General features: G+C 64.8%; 2 protein-coding genes and 2 non-coding genes across 5 annotated transcripts; 3 read left to right on the top strand and 1 right to left on the bottom strand.

Moving 5' to 3' along the window:
* Positions 1-2,898: 2,898 nt before the first annotated feature.
* Positions 2,899-4,784, bottom strand: PIERCE1 (piercer of microtubule wall 1). Its single transcript, XM_045846216.1, has 3 exons — positions 4,625-4,784; positions 3,765-3,843; positions 2,899-3,133 (listed from the first exon to the last, which is right to left on the bottom strand). Exons 1-3 carry the CDS (start codon positions 4,765-4,767, stop codon positions 2,942-2,944), a joined length of 414 nt encoding a protein of 137 aa, XP_045702172.1. The 5' UTR covers positions 4,768-4,784; the 3' UTR covers positions 2,899-2,941.
* Positions 4,785-4,959: 175 nt separating this feature from the next.
* Positions 4,960-8,593, top strand: MRPS2 (mitochondrial ribosomal protein S2). 2 transcript variants are annotated; one of them, XM_045846215.1, is made up of 6 exons: positions 4,960-4,999; positions 5,253-5,374; positions 5,600-5,837; positions 6,101-6,226; positions 6,710-6,839; positions 8,009-8,593. In XM_045846215.1, exons 1-6 carry the CDS (start codon positions 4,975-4,977, stop codon positions 8,580-8,582), a joined length of 1,215 nt encoding a protein of 404 aa, XP_045702171.1. In that variant the 5' UTR covers positions 4,960-4,974; the 3' UTR covers positions 8,583-8,593. The 2 variants fall into 2 exon arrangements, with proteins under 2 accessions (XP_045702171.1, XP_045702170.1); XM_045846214.1 differs by having other exon boundaries at positions 5,253-5,837.
* Positions 8,594-17,456: 8,863 nt separating this feature from the next.
* On the top strand, positions 17,457-17,585 carry LOC123823623. The gene has a single exon (XR_006786560.1). It is a non-coding gene; the product is annotated as a small nucleolar RNA SNORA17 (small nucleolar RNA).
* Positions 17,586-18,113: 528 nt separating this feature from the next.
* Positions 18,114-18,257, top strand: LOC123823620. The gene has a single exon (XR_006786557.1). It is a non-coding gene; the product is annotated as a small nucleolar RNA SNORA43 (small nucleolar RNA).
* Positions 18,258-18,342: the final 85 nt, after the last annotated feature.

The following is an 18,342-nucleotide window of genomic DNA, read 5'->3' as shown; positions in this document are numbered from 1 at the left end:
CAGCTAAAATAAGGGATTCGTGACGTGTTATGAAACTTCGTTTTTCAGCGTTTCCTTTCAGAGCAGAATAAAAGGCCAGACTGAGAAACACCTACTTGCCCTGGCTGGCGTAGCTCAGCGGATTGAGCGCAGGCTGCGAACCAAAGTGTGGCAGGTTCGATTCCCAGTCAGGGCACATGCCTGGGTTGCAGGCCATGACCCCCAGCAACTGCACATTGATGTTTCTCTCTCTCTCTCTCTTTCTCCCTCCCTTCTCTCTCTAAAAATAAATTAAAAAAAAAAAAAGAAACACCTACTCGTGGTTGGAGAGAGGCTTCCAGGAACAGCCGTGAGCTTGAGTGTTCCAGGGAAACGGGTTTCTGCCGCCCTGAGTGTTTCCGTGGCCTTCTCTGCATTCCGATCCGATCTGAGACCGTGAAAGAACTCAGCACGCAGAGATGCCCGTTCGAAACACGCTGAAATGGTTAAAAGTCCAGGGCACCCAGGACGGCCCGGGCTGCGTCTGAGCACTGCCAGTGTGTCGTGTTAGGAAGTCGGGGCCCGGAAGTGAGGTTGGGCGCTGGTGACCCGGTCTCCCAGGACACCCCCAAAGTGGGTCCAGGCCCGGGGGGGCTACCTCCTTTGGAGCCTAATTTTCCCACCGGACAAAGGAGGTGCAGGCATGAAGACCCGCCCCGGGTGGGCGTGTCTGAGGAGGGGACAGCGAGGAAGCCCCTTGAAAGCCGGAGATGGACCGCAGCTGCCCGGGTCCGGGCACCAGGACGCGGGTACCGGGAGCCGGAGCCCGACACAGAGACGGTGCGAACACCGAAGCCGTTTCCGTTCCCGACTTTCCAGACACTCACCACTCGGAACAAATGCCCCGAGTCTGACTTCCCCTGAACACGTCAGCCACTGTCGCAGAACCGGTAGGAGCTGCGACCAGTCACTCACAGCATTTCAGCGCCCAAGTACGACGCCCCCCGTTCACTGTGTGACGCCCGCTGGGGGGCCTGGCACCCTCTTCTGGGAGCAGGGCTGCATCTCCATTTTCACAAAGTCTAACTCATCGGCCTTTTCCTCTAAGAAGCCTTGACCCACCCAGGGCCAGGGAGACGCTTCCCAGACTGCCTCCGAGAAGCTGGTTTTCCCTCTCCAGACTGTTGTGAGGGTCACTGGCACCTCCAGCCGGGGCCCCGGAGCCCACACTGCTAACTGGTCCGGGTCCGGGGCCTCTCCTCTGGGCTGGCCCCGGGGGCAGCTGCCTGTGCTCCCACGTCCAAGGCAGGAGAACAGGCCGTTTGCTGGGGGCTCCACTGCCCCCCTCATCCCACCCCCAGAGCCGCTGATGGGCACTCCAGTCTGCGGCCAAGGCAGGACCCACTCTTCCTGGTGAGTTTGTGAACTAGGTTGGTCGGCATTTTGTTTGTTTCTTTTTTTCATTTCTGCAAAGGTTAAACAGGAGTTCTTAGTATTTTGGCGGGTTGCTTTTTTTTTTAATTTGAGAGAGGGATGTGCAAGAGAAACATCGATTGGTTGCCTCTCGTGCACACCCCTGACCGGGGACCAAACCTGAAACCCAGGCCTGTGCCCCGACCAGGAATTGAACCGGCGAACTTTCGCTTCGCAGGATGACACCCGACCCACTGAGCCACACCAGCAGAGGTGCAGCGCGATGTTTTCAACGAGGGTTGTGAAAACTGACTCAGTTTGACGCCTGGTGTCTCCTCTGGCCTCCCGGCTGCAGCGGACACACAGACCCTGGGTCAGGCGCCGCTTTGGGTCTTTTTATCGAACGTGACAATTTTCTCGGGAAACCATTTTCACTCCAAAATGGACATGGAGAAGGTTGCCAAACTGTTTACATGGTGTATTCATAACAAAAGGGTTTTTTGTTGTTTTAAGTTTTTTACATATTGATTTTAGAGAGAGCGAGACATCGATTTGTTGTTCTACTTATCGATGCATTCACTGGCTGCTGCTCCTACCCACCCTGACCGGGGATCGAACCCACAACCGTGGCGCAGTGGGACGATGCCCTGGCTGGGCTGCTGGGCCAGAGCAACAACAAGTGTTACGAAGAAATCACCAGTTGGTGGTGAAGCTCTCCCCAAATTCAGACATAAGTAAAATCTCTTGCAGGGGGAAGTCTCTGGAGACAAGACGTCAGGGGGTGTGTGCGACGGTTTCCCCCGTCCAGTTCCCAACCGTGTCTCCTAAGGGAAGGGGAGACCTACGTCCGGAAGACATGGGAGGTGTCTCCTTCCCGCAGCGCCGCCAGCTCCCGGAAAACACCAACGGGGGCTGGCCACGCGGAGACGGGAACTGAACGGACATGCAGGCGAGCACCGCCCGTGGGCACCGGCCCCTCCAATGGGAGCAGCTCCGTTTCATTCACCGGGCCTCTCCCGACCCTCCCTCAGGGCTGGAGGGTGTCCAGCGGCACCCCAAGTCTGTCCTCCGTCCTGCCTGGCACCTTCCGGGGGGGCTCTGCAGCGCCCTCCCCTGCCCAGCTCGGTGCGCCCCAGCCGGGCGCCGTCCCCTCCCTCCGCGGCTGAGCGAGCACCAGTGGAAACAAACAGAGACTCCCAAACAGAGACGCAGGTGGGCAGCGCTCGGGACACCACGGGGGTCCCCGGCCAGCCCAGACCTGCTCCTGGGTCACAGATGAGGCTGTGAGTCCGGGCGTGAGTCTGGGCACGGCAGCACTTTAATGCAAAGTCAGGGCACGAGCATCCTTCCGCCTCCGCTGTGAGACGGAAGACGAGAAGGCGGGAGGTCACATCCCCGCCGGCGTGCGTGTTTTTCTAGTCTGGAGAGGAAAAATTCTCGGAGGGCAAGTGGTGTGTGTTCAGTGCCCTCACCATCGGGCAGGTGCTCAGAGACCGGGGGAGGGCCGCTCTCTGGGTGGCCCGGGCTGGGGGCGGGGAGCCCTGGCGGGGGGAGGGGGAGGGCCCGCCCCTCAGTCGCTGCAGATGGACGGCCTGCTGGCGTTGTAGCTCGGGTGGAAGTTCAGCCGGTCGTAGGTGGTGATGCAGTTGTCAACACCCGTCACGATGCTCTTCTCCAGGCAGACGTTGAAGGAGTTGTTCTGGAACATTCCAGCGGCTGCTAGTTGTTGGGAAAACTTGTTTGACTTTGCATAGAACACTTTCTGGAAATCAAAAGGGAACACAACGGTGCATGGTGATACCCTTAAGCGGTCAGTCCTTAGGGGTTTCGGGACGAAAAATAAGGATCTGTTGAGGAGATGTCTCTGCCCGCCAGTGTACAGAGAAGCCAGGCCTGCAGGGTGGCCCGGCGTGCCCCAGACCCTCCCGATGGGCCTCACGCCCAGGGAAGGGATCAGCAGTGCCTCCTCCCACACACACACACACACACACACACACACACGTGTGGGGCCTGGACTCAGGTCCCGCCAGAAGCCACCCCTAGTTTCTCGTTCACGAAGCTCGCTGCTCGGCCAGTTACCGGGCCTCTAGCTGCCGCAGCACCCCTGCCCGCAGTGGCCAGACTGGCCATGTGTCCACGTGACCTCGTGAGGCCGTCTACAGGCACCCGTTTCCTCCCTGGAAACGTTTCATTGCAGATCTGTTCATTTCTCCCCGGTCCTGACCCAGGGGATCTGAGGCCCCCTCCCACTCTGCCATGTTCGAGCTTTGGGCCCCTCCCACCCCACCCCCAGGACTGTTGCCCTTTGGAGAAACCCAGGGTGTGGGGTGCTTCCAGAGACTCTCCCCCCAGCCCCCCCCATAACACCAAGCTCTCCCGTGCTTCCCGCTTACCGGCATCTCGTGCACGGTGGGGGCCCGGCCCCCGTAGGTCTGGTTGCTGGTCCTGTACACCGAGACGGGCACCTTGGGCCTGGCGGGTGGGAAAGGCTCTGTCTACCCTCTGTCCATTGTGTCTGATTCTGCCCAAGCCACAGCCCTAACGGGTTTGGTTGGTGGAGCCTTGAGGGAAATGCCCCAGGCTGGAGATGCAGCCGTGAACGGGGCCCCCAGGGAACGTGGGCCCCCGGGTCCTCTCTGCTCACCTCTGCCCTTGCCCTTCATAGGCAGCCCAAAGCCCTAGAGAATGAATCTCGGGCAGCCGCCACCCTCCGCTCCCACTCCCAGCGGTCTCTCCTGGCAGACGGGAGGATAATAGTCCCACCATCCCTGGGGTTGCGGAGGGCACCGCAGGCCGGAGGGTGGGGAGGCTGCCCCTTCCCCCCTGGCACCCCAGCCCAGCGGTAGAGGAGGGAGTGGAGTCTGTGGCGGGCTCAACAGCACGACTCCAGGTCACATGGCCTGAGGCGGGAGGTGGGAGGCTCACTCTGAAGGGGCTCCTCGCAGCCCCGAGGGGGGTGGAGACTCGCCCCCCCCTCCCCCGGAACCGGGCGTGTGGCCTCTGCGGGCATCAGCCACCTCCCCTTGCAGTGGCTGGGCCACCAACTGGCGCGTCTAAAGCTGCGGGCTGCACTTGCGCGGCTCGCTGGGTGAAGCGCTGACTTGGGAGCCAGGGCGGGCCGGGGCCCTGGGGACGCTTGCACCCAGGGCTGTCTGAGCAGACGCAGGACCGGCTGGGCCCCTGGCTGCCCGCTGCAAAAGGTGGCCTCTCTTTCCTCTGCGTTTGCCAAGGGGCCCCTCCCTGCGGTTCTCACCTGTAGCCCCGGAACCACGCCGGGTTGTTGAACCTGACGGGCAGGTTCTCATCGACACAGTAGTAGTCGCTGGTTTTCGGCGGGGGGGCCTGGGCCGCTGGCTCCACAGGCTCCGCGCACTCTCGGGGGTCCTCCTCGGACATCCGCCGTCCACGAGCGCAGCACGGGGGAGAGAGGCAAGGCAAGCAGCAGCTTCTCCGCAGCCCGCGCCACGAGGGTCGCGCGGCGTCCTGTTGCTAAGCGACGGCTTGGTCACCTGACTGGGTGGGCGGCGGACTTAAAGGAACCGCGGCTGCCGGGCCACGCCCCCCTGCTGGTCTGGAATGCGAGATCTAGAATCTTCGGGGACAATGACCCGGAGGCCCGCTGGCCGGGGTAACAAAGCATCGCTTCCTGGGGTTGCAGTAGAGGGTACCCGGGATGCGTGTGGGGCGGGCCGTCCTCGCGCGCAGGTCACGTCCTGACCTTGTCCCAAAGCGGCGCAAGGCGGACGCCGGGGCTTCCTCTAAGACTTGCAGGACTTCAAGCGCCGCAGGGCCGACCGCGCGCTGAGTTCCCGCGCGCTGGGTTCCGATGCGCAGGGTGCTCGCGAGGGGTGCTCCTTGACCCCGCCACTTCGTGCCCCCAGTACCCAGAGAATGCACTTCGACTCCAGACTTGCCTAAGTTTATGGAAACCTTCCAAGCCAAGCACTGTTTAAAAATGAAAAACGATTTTGGAGTGCAAGAGGTTGGGTTAGACTGGCCGGAGGTGAGGAGAGTGCCCAGGCCCGGCGGGTTCCCACAGGGACGGCTCGTGGGGCACTCGGCCGCGAGCACTGCAGGGAGGGGGCGAGGGAGAGGGCGAGGAGCCGCCCCCAGCGCCGTTCCGGAGTGTGGTGGGGTCTCGGGGAACGGGGGCAGGGCGAAGGGACGCGCCCCCCGACCCCGCACTCGCCCGGATCCCGGTGAGGCCCTCGGTCTCGCGCGTCTGCAGTGCGGGGTAGGTGGCGAGCACGAGTCCGGCTCTGCCCGCTGCGGCAGGGACAGCCGGGGAGGCGCCTGGCGAGCTGGGCTGCAGCGCGGCGCGGAGCCTGCAGCGGCACCTCCAGGCCTGCAGGGGGCGGTGCCGCGACGGGGCGGGCCGCGGCGGAAGAAGAAGCCACTCTGGCACCGCGCCCGCCTCCTCCTCACCATGGCGCCCGCGCGCGCCCTGCCCCGGCTGCTGAGCACGGGTGAGCGCGCCCGTGGGCCCCCGCCGCGGGCCTGCAGGGTTGCATTCCTAGGATCCCCGCCCCGGGCTTGCAGGGTCGCTTCACCGGGATCCTCACCCGGGGGCTGCAGGGTCGCTTCCCCGGGGACCCCCGCCCCGGCGCTGCCGGGTCCCTTCCCGGGGACCGCCGCCCCGGGCCTGCAAGGTCGCCGCCGCCCCGGACCTGGAGGCGAGAGGAAACCCGGGGGACGCGCGCCGTGACTCCGCTGTCCGCTCTCTCCACAGGTGTCTGGCCCAGGTCGCTGCGTTTACGTGTCCTCCAGGCGGCGACCCCCAGCCCGGCCAGGCCGAACAGCAGGACGCTGGGAAGCGCCGCGACCACCGCCCTGAGCGAGCCGGAGGGTAGCGCCGGTAAAGCACGTCCCCGGTCAGGTGGGGGGGGGGTAGGCGCCAGGCCTCCCTGTTTCGGATTGAAGTTGTGTGTCGCCAGGAGTCCTGAGTGCCCCTTGCTTAGTTGTGAAACCCTGGAGGGGTCCGCGTCCAGGGGGGAGAAGGGGCGACCTGTCCCCCAGCAGCCCCACAGGCTAGGTGCTGCGCACCGAAAAGGGGCTTTAGAGTGACCCCACCCACCCCTGAACGGGGTAGGGCCAGCACCACCCTCCCTGACACATCTCCGCTGACCCTGGAGGGGCTGTAAAGACCTCCAAGACCAGCTGGGCCCGGGGGCAAAGCCGTGGTCAGAACCCAGCTTCTGCACCCAGTCTCCGGAAAGCACCCTGTGGCCCTGGGCACCCTCAGCACCTGGCTTCACTGCCCGCCCCCCAGCCGGGTCACTCCCGCGGGGGACTTGGGAGGAGCGGGGGCTCAGACCCAGCCTCCTGTCCCTCTGGCTAGATCTCCAGGACAGGGTCCTCAGCGAGCCGCTCAAGCACTCCGACTTCTTCAACCTCAAGGAGCTGTTTTCCGTGAGGACCCTCTTCGATGCCCGGGTGCACCTGGGGCACAAAGCCGGCTGTCGGCACAGGCAGGTGTGGGGCCCCGGGGGCGGGTCCCTCTGTGCTGGCGTGTGTCAGTTTGTCCAAGCACAGCTGCCTTCTCCAGATAGACTCACAGCCGTGGGGGGACGGAAGGTCTTGGGAGCGGGGTAGGGGAGGTCCCCAAGGCCCTGCAGAGGAGTGGTAACTGGCCCCATCTTCTCGAGGTCAGCGCTCCGGCTGCATGGAGAATGGGCCGGAGTGGGCTGGAGGGGCAGGTGGGAGGCCAGCGAGGAACGTGGCCTGAGCCCTGGGGCAGAGGAGCCGGAACAGCGGGTGGACGGGAGGTGGCGGGGGCAGAGCTGGGGCTGGGGCTGGGGTTGGAGGTGGGGGGTGGCGGGCAGAGCACAGTGCAGGTGTTGGGGCCTTTACCAAGGTGACTGGAATGAGGGGAGACCTAAGGGACATTGGGAGCTAGGGTCCTGTGAGGGGTGACACCTTGGCCACCACCTCGAGGTGTCACATGGGTGCTGGGAGGGAGCAGCCCGGGCCTGGATGGCCGCCACATCAGTGGGGTATCTCGAGAGGAGGGGCGGTCCCAGGGGGAGCAGGGGCAGCAGGAGGCGGGGTCCCATTGTGGGGAGGGTGAGCTGGGGGCTGGGTCTCCTCCAGCACTCTGCCAGAGGAGGGGGCGAGAGCCAGGTGGGAGCGCACTGCAGGGGCGGCAAGGGCGAGGGCCCTTGGAGCTGACCTCGTGGCTCTCCTGACCCACTGGCCCTCTGTGCCCGCGGGGTTCCCCCGCCCCCGGGCCCAGCTGGCCCCTTACCTGACTGCTCACCTTGGCGGCCTGGGGCTCCCCCTGCTCCGCTGCTCCCTGGGCCCAGCCCCAGGGGGGCCTCGGTAAAGCCTCCAAAACAGTAACATGACAGAAGGGGCTGTGATGTCATGTTGAAACACCCGGATATCCCCGTGGGTCATGAGCTGTGTTAGGGTCTCCACAGGGACGAGGCGCAGATTCCGAGGCTGAGCCACGGGTCCGAGACCTGGAAGTGGCCTGCAAGCCAGACCAGCCCCCGCTCACTCCCCGCCACCCCCCAGCTGCCCCAGCTGTCACTCACGGGACAGGGCCCTCACCCTTGTCGTCCTGGGGAAGGAGTGTCCCCCCCACCCCCGAGGACGAGGAGGAGCCCTGCTCACACGCCCGCGGGGGTCTCGGCAGGTTCATGGAGCCGTACATCTTTGGGAGCCGCCTGGGCCAGGACATCATCGACCTGGAGCAGACCGCCGCGCACCTGCAGCTGGCCTTGAACTTCACGGCCCACGTGGCCTACCGCAAGGGCATCATCTTGTTCGTGGGCCGCAACCGGCAGTTCTCGCACCTGATCGAGAACACGGCGCGGGACTGCGGCGAGTACGCGCACACGCGCTACTTCAAGGGCGGCCTGCTGACCAACGCGCCGCTCCTGCTGGGCGCCGGCGTGCGGCTGCCGGACCTCATCGTCTTCCTGAGCACGCTCAACAATGTGTTCGAGCCCCACGTGGCCGTGAGGGACGCGGCCAAGATGAACATCCCCACGGTGGGCGTGGTGGACACCAACTGCAACCCCTGCCTCGTCACCTACCCCGTGCCCGGCAATGACGACTCGCCACCGGCCGTGCAGCTCTTCTGCCGCCTCTTCCGGACCGCCGTCACCCGCGCCAAGGCCAAGCGCCTGCAGGTCGAGGCCCTGTGCCGGCTGCAGGAGGGCGCCGAGGGCCGGGGCCCCGCGGACGCTTCGACCCCGGGCACGTAGGCCGTCCCCCCCCGCCCTGACTTGTCTGCCCTCCCAAATAAAAAACAGCAACCAAACCTGTCCCTGCTCGGAGAAGCCCCCCGCCCCAGGTCCCTGGTGTGACCCCGAGTGCCTGCGAGTCTCCCAGGCCTTGCATCCCGCTGCCGGCCGCTCAGCAGGAGCAGCCTGTGGGGACGGACCTGCCGGGAAACACTCTTGTCCCCGAATCTCACCGTAGCGGGGTCTGGGGCAGGGCGGCCCCTTGCGGCCGGGCACACGCCGGCCCGGGCTGGCCCGGGTCCTGCAGAGCACGTGGGGGCAGGAGGATGGGTCCTGAGTGTCCCGTCCACCTCCTCTCGGGGTTGGGGGACAGGGAGCCAAGTGCCACTCTGAAACCCTGAAGGACCCTCATTTCAGTGCGCAAGCCTGAAACATGAAAATTTGATGACCGTCCGGGCAGGCAAACGGGGCCCTCCCTGCCCCCGAGCTGAGTTCTGACGGGGAGCACCAGAGAGGCTGGGGGGGTGGGGGGACGCCAGACCTTGAGATAGAGCAGCTCACTGAACGGAGTTCGGGCCTCCCGGGGCTGAGGGTGGCAGAGGGCCCAGGCCACCCTCGGGGGCGGGCCATCAGGGAGGGCGTCACAGGTGGGGTGGGACTGTGAGTGACACGCAGAGGCCCAGAGGCATGGGAAGTGGGTCGGCCCTGTCCTGCAGTCCAGAGGCTGGGGGCGTGGCCAAGTCAGAAGACCCTGATGCCCAGCCAGGAGTGGCCCCCAGCCCCTGCTCCTCAGGGACCACGCGACGGCCTCCTGTCATTCAGCCATCCTGTCCCCTGAAAACCAGCAGGGAGGAGCCCAGGAGCTTACTTGCTCTGCTCCAGTGCCTGGGGTGCTGGGGACAGGTGGGGGCCCCGCCAGGTGGGGGACTGGGTGAGGGCAGCAAGGACCTGGAGGGAAGACACGGAGCAGGCCTGGAGGCCTCTCGGAATGGACCCAGGGATGAGAGGCCAGCTGGGGAGGTTCCCAAAGGCGCTCCTGGCAGAAGGGGCCTTCAGGTTTGTCACCCTGGAGGTGACCCCCAAGAAAGTCCAGAAGGAGAGAATGAGCAAGCCGGGGAGAGGCAGGGGCTGGCGTCCCCAGTCCCCCCTTCTGCGGCCAGCGTGTCTGACCTGCCCAGTTAGGCCTGGCCTCCTCTGGACCCTGACCCGTGGGGGTCTTGGCGGGGAGGCACTACAGTGGGTGGAGCCACCAGATCAGAGGCCAGGGCAGGAGGGACCCCTCCCACTCTGCACCCCATGAGGGTGAGGGGGCTCAAGCCCAGAGACGGCGGGGGTGGGGGCATTGCTGCCCAGCCAGCACCAGGGCCCCACCCGGGGCTTTGCCTCCTGAGTGGCCGCAACCCCAACCCGTGGAGCTGGGCCCCTCTCCTCCCCGGCCAGCGAGCCGCAGCCTTCGCCAGGCCCAAGGTTGAGCATTTGAGATGTTACCCAAACCCATTCCTTCTGTTGCCCCTCAGGCCCTGGGTGTGAGTGGTTTCATCTGTCCTTGCAAAAGTAGTCCCAGCGGAAGTGGGGGTCGGCCCTGCGCCTGGCTGAGCCCCACAGCACGCACACAGGGCAGGCCCGGCTGGGGACCCGACCCGCAACCTGGGCATGTGCTCTGGCTGGGAATCGAACCGGCGACCTTTCAGGTCACAGGCCGGCACTCAGTCCACTGAGCCACACCAGCCAGGGCCAAACCTGCTTTTAAAACTAAAAAGAAAGGTCACTTTCTTTCCTTTCAACACGGAGATATGGGGATGCCGGCCGCAGAAGAGGGGCGCGGACTTGCTCCAGCCAGCCGCCCGCGGGCCCGCAACCCTGACCTTCACACAGAGTCAGTGTGCCCTTCAGTCTCATGCCCGAACCTTCCCGGGGAAAGCAGGTGAGATTTGGAGCGTCTCCCTGGGCCAGAGGGGAGCCGGCACAGGGTCGGGGCGGAGGGGGGAGCTCTGCCTCCCGGTGCCCAAGGGGCTGCGACCTGCGAGAAAGAAGCGGGTCAAAGGGCAGAGAGCCCGGGAGGAGGCGGCGGGACCCTCCCGGCGGCCCGATCCCAGACACACAGGTTCGCCGAGAAAACGCGCCCAAAACGTGGGCGGAAGAGCGATGTTCAAAAACAGCTATTGGAAGTCACGACCATTATCGCGCGTGGCTGGCGGGTGCGGTACCCAAGGACTCGTGGGGCCCAACACGAGTCCTCCCGAGAGACCACCCCCCTCCGCCCCGCCCCGCCCCGGCTGAGAGTGTCCCAGAGCGCCCCCTGGTGACAGGGAAGGAGCCAGAGCGGAGCGGCGACCGCACAGAGGGACTCACTGCGCATGCGGGCGCGGAATTAGAACTCCCGTCTGCAGAGGCGGCTGCCTTCTGGACCACGAAGTGACCCTCAGGCAGCGTGTGCAGGACGTTAATGACTTTTCCCGTGGTTCCAAGGAAAGCCAGGGCTCGGTGTTTTATGTTCACCAAAGGGGGGAAACACGGGGGCCTTCAGGACGTGCCCCACCCGGGCACAAAACCAGCCGCCGGAGGGAACTCCGGGCCCACGGCCACCTCCCCTTCACCCCCAAACTGGCTGGGTGCTGCCGCCTGCGACCCCACAGCCGACCCCGGCAAAGGTGTCACCTCTGAGCCCACGGGGCACAAGTGAGCCCAGCACAGGCACCTCCTCAGCCGCGCGGCATCAGCGCGAGCTGCAGGTGCGCTCCCGCCACGGGGTTGTCCTGGGGGAAGGGGCCTCAGGTGCGCTTCCCTGACGAGGTGGGCACAGGGCATGGGGACCACAGGTGTGCTCCCACCACAGGGGAAGGGGCCATAGGGGCATTCCCCCTGTGGGGTTGTCACGGGGGATGACGAACAGGGCCACAGCTGTGCTGACACCACAGGACCATGGGGGGGACCGGCCCTCGGTGTGTGGCCACGGGCCGCCACAGGCGGGGAATGGGCCGCAGGCGCGCCTGCCCACAGGTGTCCAGACAGGGGCGGAGCAGTGGCGGCAGTGTGGCGCTCCCTGTGGTGACAGGGACCAGCTCCGTCCCCTGCAGGGTAGCCGGGGGGAGGGTCTGTGTCCCTTCCCCGAGGGGACGGCGTCTCCGGCTTGTCTCAAGTACCTGCACCTCCTCCATCAGGAAGCGAACACGCAGACCTCCGACGGAGGCCGGGACCCGGGGCAAAGGCTCCACGGCCCCCCGAGCCCAGCTCAGAGGGTGGGTGGGTGGGAGGCGGGGCTCCCTCGGGCCCGGAGGTCGGTCTGGGCTGCCCCAGGAACCCCAGGAGCCCCAGCCACGGCCTCTGCTGTGCACTGGCGGTGCTGAGATGGGAGGGCCGCCCTCAGGACAGCAGTCACCCCGCAGCGCACATGCCGAGGCCCCTGTGGGTCCAGGAATTCTTCAAACGCCCCAGCAGATGAGGGGGTCACCGAGCAGGTGGCCCGGACGGGGACACTTGGGACCAGCCTGTTGGGTGACACCTCTGGGGGAGTGCATGCACGCGGCGAAGCAAGGCCATGCGTGCGTCAGACCGTGGACACAAGGCCAGACTCCACCTGTGTCCACGAGGGAGCTCTGCGCGCCCCCAAGGGCGCCCCCGCCACCCACCATGGGGGAGAGCCCTGGCGTGTTCACACTGAGCCGGGGCCGTTCCCTAGGCAACCCTCACGGGACAGTTGGGAAACCGAGGCAGAGGCTGCCCCTCCCCCAGGCCTCAACCCTCCCGTGTGGTCTGCTTTGGGAATGAGTGTCCCTGGGATCCTGGGGGTTCCCGCTCCCCCAGCCTCTCCAGCACCCCCCTTCTCTGGAGGGATGCAAAGACCCAAGCTCAGCTGTGGGCGGAACTCGCCTTAGAGACCCCCTTGCTAACAACGCGCCACCCTCACGTCCAGGCTCACAGGACAACGTCACGAGTCGTGTGACCGCACCAAGGACACTTCTCCCAGGTCGCTCCGGTGGCCCGGCACGGAGAGCTCGCGCTGAGCAGGGTCCCAAGTCTCGCGCCCGAGGTCCATGCCGCCGAGAGGGCTGAAGACCAGGCACGCTCTTGAGGTGGCTGAGGGGACTGCCGTCCTTGCACAGCACCAGCTGGCACCGCCTGGGGGCCCCCTCGGCACCGCCCGAGCTTCCTTCCAAAAGCAATCGGGAATCCTGGATTCTGTGTGAAATCACCCCACTTTAAAATCGCTACATGGCAAAAAGGAAAAGTTGTAGGGGAGACTGGCCCCCCCCACCCCCCGGTTTCCAAGTCTGGTGTCAAGGGTCCTGCGGTTGGGATCTCCAAGGCCCGTGATGATGTCACGTCTGAGACGTGCTCACTGCTCCGGGCCGTCGGAGCAGGAGACTCCGGGGCCCCAGACCCCGTGAGGGCTGCTCGCTGCCCGGGGAGGCGGGCGTCGTCTCCCTGCTCCTGGGAGGAGGAGAGGGACTCGAGGGGCCCGTCCCAATCCTCTAGCCGTGCTCTGCTGGGGGCGACACGGCCGGCACCAGGGGCCAGAACCCCAGGTGGGTCCGGTCTGGTCTAGTTTCAGAAACTTGAAACAACTAGCAGGAAACCTTTTATTTTTTTATTCTCATTTCTTTGACCTGGGAGTTACTAATAAGGTGACACATTGTAACAAAACACCATTGCCCTGGCTAGTGGTGCAGCAAAGCTTCCACTCCTGGTCAGGGCACAGGCCTGGGGTGGGGGCGCGGGAGAGGCAAGCCAACAGTGTTTCTCTCCCATATCAGTGTTTCCTCCCTCCCTTCCCGTGTCTCTAAAAAATAAGTAAGTGAAATCTTAAAAAAAAAGAAAAGAAAGAAAAAACACTGTATCCATTTCAGCTGGAAAAAGAACTGGCGTAGCCCTGGTCGGTGTGGCTCAGTGGACTGAGCGCCAGCCTGTGAACCAAAGGGTTGGCGGTTCCATTCCCAGTCAGGGCACAGGCCTGGGTTGTAGGCCAGGTCCCCAGTAGGGGGTGTATGAGAGGCAACCACACACTGATGTTTCTCTCTCCCTCCCTTCTCTGTAAAATCTTTAAAAATCTTTAAAAAAGACAACTGGAATTGAGGGAAGATGTGAGAGACACGCAGAAACAGCAGCAGAGCGGGGTCCCCCCCCACCGAAGTCCCCGTGGTGCTGGGGAAAAACGGCGCTCCCCGCCAGGGCGCTGTTTTCCTCTCCGGTTCCGGGTCCTGGCCCAGGCCTCCCTGGAACTACCAGGCCCCCTGTTTGTTTCAGGAGATGTGTGAACACGCCGCGATGAGGCCGTGCACGGACCTTGGCCTGGTTCAGGGGCACATTTACTGCACGGTATTCGGGAGTGCTCAGACTACCGTGAAAAACACGGAAATGGCCCGTGATCCCGGCACCGCCGCCCCCCGCCCCCACGCCCAGGTTTGGTGCTTTGGGTCGGAGTTGGGATCAGACTGGAAAAGTGTGTCTGGCTTTTGATGATGTCACCCTCCGACCCCAGAATGTGGCCGTAGATACCAGGACCAACCTGCTGGAGACGACAGGTTCGCTGGCCTGTGTTTACAGACGGGCAGGATTTGAGGTGGTGGGGCAGGGGGGCGGTGGGGGAGCCCAGGCATCGGACGCCCCCCTGCTCTGGGCATCAGCTGGGCTCTGGCCCTCCTCTCGGACCTGGAGAGCCCCCCGCCTGCTCCTCCCGCCTGCAGAGGGAAGGGCCACGGCCCACGGAGGTCCGGCCATGGGCCAGCGAGGAGCCGGTCTGCCCACTAACCACGAGAGAGGCCCCACAGTCTACCCATTTCACAGATGAGGAGACTGACACCCGGAGAGTTGGTCACGTGGCCCGGGCCCCTGAGAAAGGACGAGGTCAGAGGCAGCACGTGCAGTCCAGGGTCTGGCACCGGCCACTGCCGTCTGGCCTCGGACCGACCAGAAGGAACGGCTGTCGTCCTCTGGTTCCGCCCGCAAGGTGCACAGCACAGCACATTCACGGGACGCCCGGATTACCCCAGGGAGCCCGGCGGCCACCCGCACCCACAGGAGACATCACGGGCGGGGCCCCCTCGGGGCGCCCCATCGGTCACTGCCCTCTGTCCCCCACGGGGACCCGTATTCTTGCTTCTGAGTTAATTTCCCTTAGTTAACCAAATGAAATCACACAGCCTGTTTCGTAGCGTCTGGCTTCTTTCATTCCACTTGTGAGAACCGCACACCCTCGCCAGTCAGCGTGTCTACAGCTGTCACACTTCTGTACAACATTGTTATGCCCACCGTGTACAAACATTAACTCAGAATGAGTTAAAGATTAAACGTGAGACCGAAAACGATGAGACTCCTAGAGAAAGCCTGGGGAGCAGGGCAGGGGGTGGAGGGTGGGCGTGGGGAGCATTTCCTGGGAAGGGCGCCAAAAGCACCGGCGGCGCAGAGGGGAAATACGCAAACTGGAGTTGACGACACGGAGACTCGTGCGCAGCGGGACGCAGAGGGGGTGACAGTGCAGGGAGAAAGTATCTGGAGGTCGCCGGTCTGAAGGGACTTAACACCTGAACGTGGGACTTAACACCTGGACATACGAGCAACTCCCGCGGCCGAGCGGCAACCGCACACTGGCCCAGCTGGAAACCTGGCACAGGCCTGGGTGGCACTGTCTCCGAGGACGCACCGGACCGGCCAGCAAGCCCAGAAAGCGGCTCTCTGCAGCGCTGATCGCTAGGAAAACTCAGGTCACAGGCAACACCCCTCTCTACACATGGAAGAATGGCTGAGCTGTCAAAAACCAAAAGTCAAAACCACCTGTGCTGGGGAGGGCGGGGGGCGGTGCCCTGGGCCGCCGGTGGGGACAGGGTGATGCTGCACGGGGACGCGGTTCTCCGGTCCCTCAGCTCCGCCCCAGGAACGAGGTCTGGAGGTTTGGAGGGTCCACTGGGACCCTAAGACGCGGCAGACTGGGTGAGATGCGCACTAAAAATAAATTGTAAAAAATACAGGGCCCGGCAGAAGTAAGGCCTGCTTGAGTGTGGTTGGCAGGGTCTTAACGTGGGTGTAATTCACAGTTTTAATCTGAACGTCCCACCTGAAACGTCATCCGGCCTGCTTGAGTGTGATGTTACGTTTCAGAATGACACGCTTACGACTTTGTAATGAAAAGAGGCGTTACTTGCGCGGAACCCAGTGCATAACCCAGCCGACTTCTCCATCCACCACCACCCATGGGTGTCAGACACGTGGGCTCACCTGTGCCAAGGCTGGCAAGCTCACCTTACGGGGCCCGAGTCCCCAGAGGGGCGGTGGTGGGTCCTGGAGGTGTGGGTCTGCCTTCCAGAGACGCGACCCCAGTTTTCAAAGGCGACCCCGAATCCCTGCGTGCGAGGCCGAGGCCGGGGGCTCCTCCTCCTTACAACGTGTGGTGCTGTCAGGGGCTTTATTCGGCCCATTGTAGTGTGGGCACAGGAGTCTCATTCTGGTTTTTTGTTTTTTTACAGAGGGAAGAGAGAAGGGGAGAGAGAGACAGAGACAGAGACAGAGACAGAGAGAGAGAGACATCAATGTAGGGTTGCTGGGGGTCATGGCCTGCAACCCAGGCATGTACCCTGACTGGGAATCGAACCTGCGACACTTTGGTTCGCAGGCTGCGCTCAATCCACTGAGCTACGCCAGCCAGGGCTCATTCTGGGTTTTTTGTTTCTTTGTTTTTATTTAGAGAGAGAGGAAGAGAGAGGGCCGGGGGTGGGGAGAAGGAGAGAGAACCATGGACCCGTTATTCCCCTCACTGTCGCATTCGGCGGACGAGTCTTGCCCGCGCCCTGACCCGGATGGGAGCTGGGGCAGCGCGCAGGGAACGGGCCCCAGGTCGGGGCACACCGCGGGGCCGGGGCGGTGACCCGTTGGACACGGCGGAGAGCAAGCACCGCTCTAAGCGCTTTGCACAGTCCGGCCGGCCCGCGCCGTTCCGCTACCCACGGCAGGCAGGTCCCACCCTGCGGGAGGAGGGCCAGGGCTGCGCCGGGCTCGCCGGCGGGGACCTGAGCCGCTCGCGCGGGCGGGAGTGGCGGAGGCCCGGCCGGCGGCACGGGAGAGAACGGGCCCGCTAGAGGGCGCTGCGGTGCGGCCTCGGGCGGGCGCGGCTTGACCCTCGCGGGCCGCCATCCGCCGTATAAAAATCACGGCGCGCGGCCGCGCGCTCTTTCCGGGCGGCGGAGGTTGGGGTGTCCATGGTGTCCCAGCGTGGCCGCGATGGTCGTGGCCCCGGCGGCGCCCACCCGCCACATTGCCACGCCGCGCCGGGGCCTTGCTGGGCGGAGGAGCGGAGGCGCCTGTGGACTCCAGGGGGGGCGCGCCCCGTGGAGAAGAGGCGGGGACGGCGAGAGAGCCGTCGCCCCCGTGCACCCACGCGGCGCAAGGTGGGCTGACTCCCTGCTGGCTAGGCGACTTCCGAATGGCCGTCGGTGTGACTGCTGCAGGCCGGCGCGGTGCCTGGTGCCCGGGTCACCGGGGGTCCGCGGTGGATCCCAGGCGGGCCGGGGGTCGCCTTGGCTTCCGTCCGATCCCACTGCGTCGTGACCTTCATCTCCACGCCGGGGCTGAGCCAGGAGCCGCGGGGAGGGTAACGGTGTGCGGTGCTCCAGAGGCCTGGTGGCAGGGTCGCCTTGCGGACCAAACGCAGCAAAGCCCTGGCCGGGCGACGTGCATTTTCCGGACTTGTAGGATTCTCGTGGGCTGGGTTTTCCCTTTCCCTGGGGAGTTCGCCTGCTGGAAGCTGAGCTCCCGGGAGGGCGCCCTCCCGGGGGCGGGGGCGGGTGGCAGGTTGGCGCCGCAGCACGTGGTCCCCTGAGGTGCATGCAGCCTGCACGTGAAGCCCTTTCTGGGCGCCGTCCTCAGTGGCCGTGGGGACGGAGACCGGGAGTGACCGTCCCGCACACTGCCCCTAGAGGCGTTGCAGATGTGGCTGCCGTGTCACATTTGTGTCGTTAGGTGGCAGAGAGCAGAGAGGCCTGTCTACGTCCAGCGTTCTGGCGTGAGCGCCCGGATGATTGATGGTCTGACACTCGGCGCCGCGGGCGCGGGCCCCTGGTGTTCTGGGGGCCTAGGGCCCGCCAGTGAAAGCTTCCGATTCTTTCCCAGCTCTCGGCCGTCCGGGTCACGAGGTGGTCACGCGTCTGACGGCAGGAGGTAGGAGCCCGCCGCCAGCGCGGGGATGAGCCGGACAGGTGAGTAGGCGTGGGGCCGACCTGGAGGGGACCTGAGCGCCCCTTACTGTCAGGAAGCATTCTCGGGTAGCTGTTCAGACTGCAGCCAGAACCACCAGAGAGCCTGGGGGAGGATGGAAGGTGGGAAGGGGGCACGGGAGGGTGGAGGGAGTTGGGAGTGCGGCTCAGCTCCTGGGTCGCCACCCTCCCTCCCCTCTGGTCTTGGGCACTTGGATGTGACCCTCCTCACCGCGGGGAGGGAAGGTGCGGAAGTCTCTGGGCGGCACCGTGGTGCCCGTGTCAGCTGGGGCCCTTCTAGGCCCCACTGAGTGGGGGCAGCAGGTACAGGCCTGGGGCCCTGGCCCTGGGCAGTTGGCGGGGACAGACGGCTGCCCTGCAGGTGCAGACACGCCAGCACCACAGACGCGGCTGCTGTGCTGCACCTGTGACGCCAGGGCAGAGAGGAAGTGGCTATTTCTACGCTCAGTGCTCAGAACCGTGGGCACTAAGAATGGTTTGTAGCCTGACAGTCCTGAGGGCACCTGGCCAGCGGGCGGCCCAACCCTAGGGGCGCTCGCAGGCAGCTGGGAACCCCAGGTGAGACCTGCGGCGTGATG

The sequence above is a fragment of the Phyllostomus hastatus genome, unplaced genomic scaffold, assembly GCF_019186645.2.
Source record: "Phyllostomus hastatus isolate PE091 unplaced genomic scaffold, TTU_PhHast_1.1 phas_contig_495, whole genome shotgun sequence".
NCBI classification, from domain to species: Eukaryota; Metazoa; Chordata; class Mammalia; order Chiroptera; family Phyllostomidae; genus Phyllostomus; species Phyllostomus hastatus.
This window is presented reverse-complemented; position numbering and strand designations above follow the sequence as displayed.

Coding starts and splice junctions, on each gene's coding strand:
- PIERCE1 (XM_045846216.1), bottom strand. CDS start 4,767: ATGTCCGAGGAGGACCCCCGAGAGTGCGCGGAGCCTGTGGAGCCAGCG. Junction 3,844..4,624: donor GCGTGGTTCCGGGGCTACAG/GTGAGAACCGCA, acceptor CCCACCCGCCAG/GCCCAAGGTGCCCGTCTCGG. Junction 3,134..3,764: donor CCACCGTGCACGAGATGCCG/GTAAGCGGGAAG, acceptor TTTGATTTCCAG/AAAGTGTTCTATGCAAAGTC.
- MRPS2 (XM_045846214.1), top strand. CDS start 4,975: ATGACCCGGAGGCCCGCTGGCCGGG. Junction 5,000..5,252: donor CCGGAGGCCCGCTGGCCGGG/GTAACAAAGCAT, acceptor TCGTGCCCCCAG/TACCCAGAGAATGCACTTCG. Junction 5,838..6,100: donor GCCCCGGCTGCTGAGCACGG/GTGAGCGCGCCC, acceptor CTCTCTCCACAG/GTGTCTGGCCCAGGTCGCTG.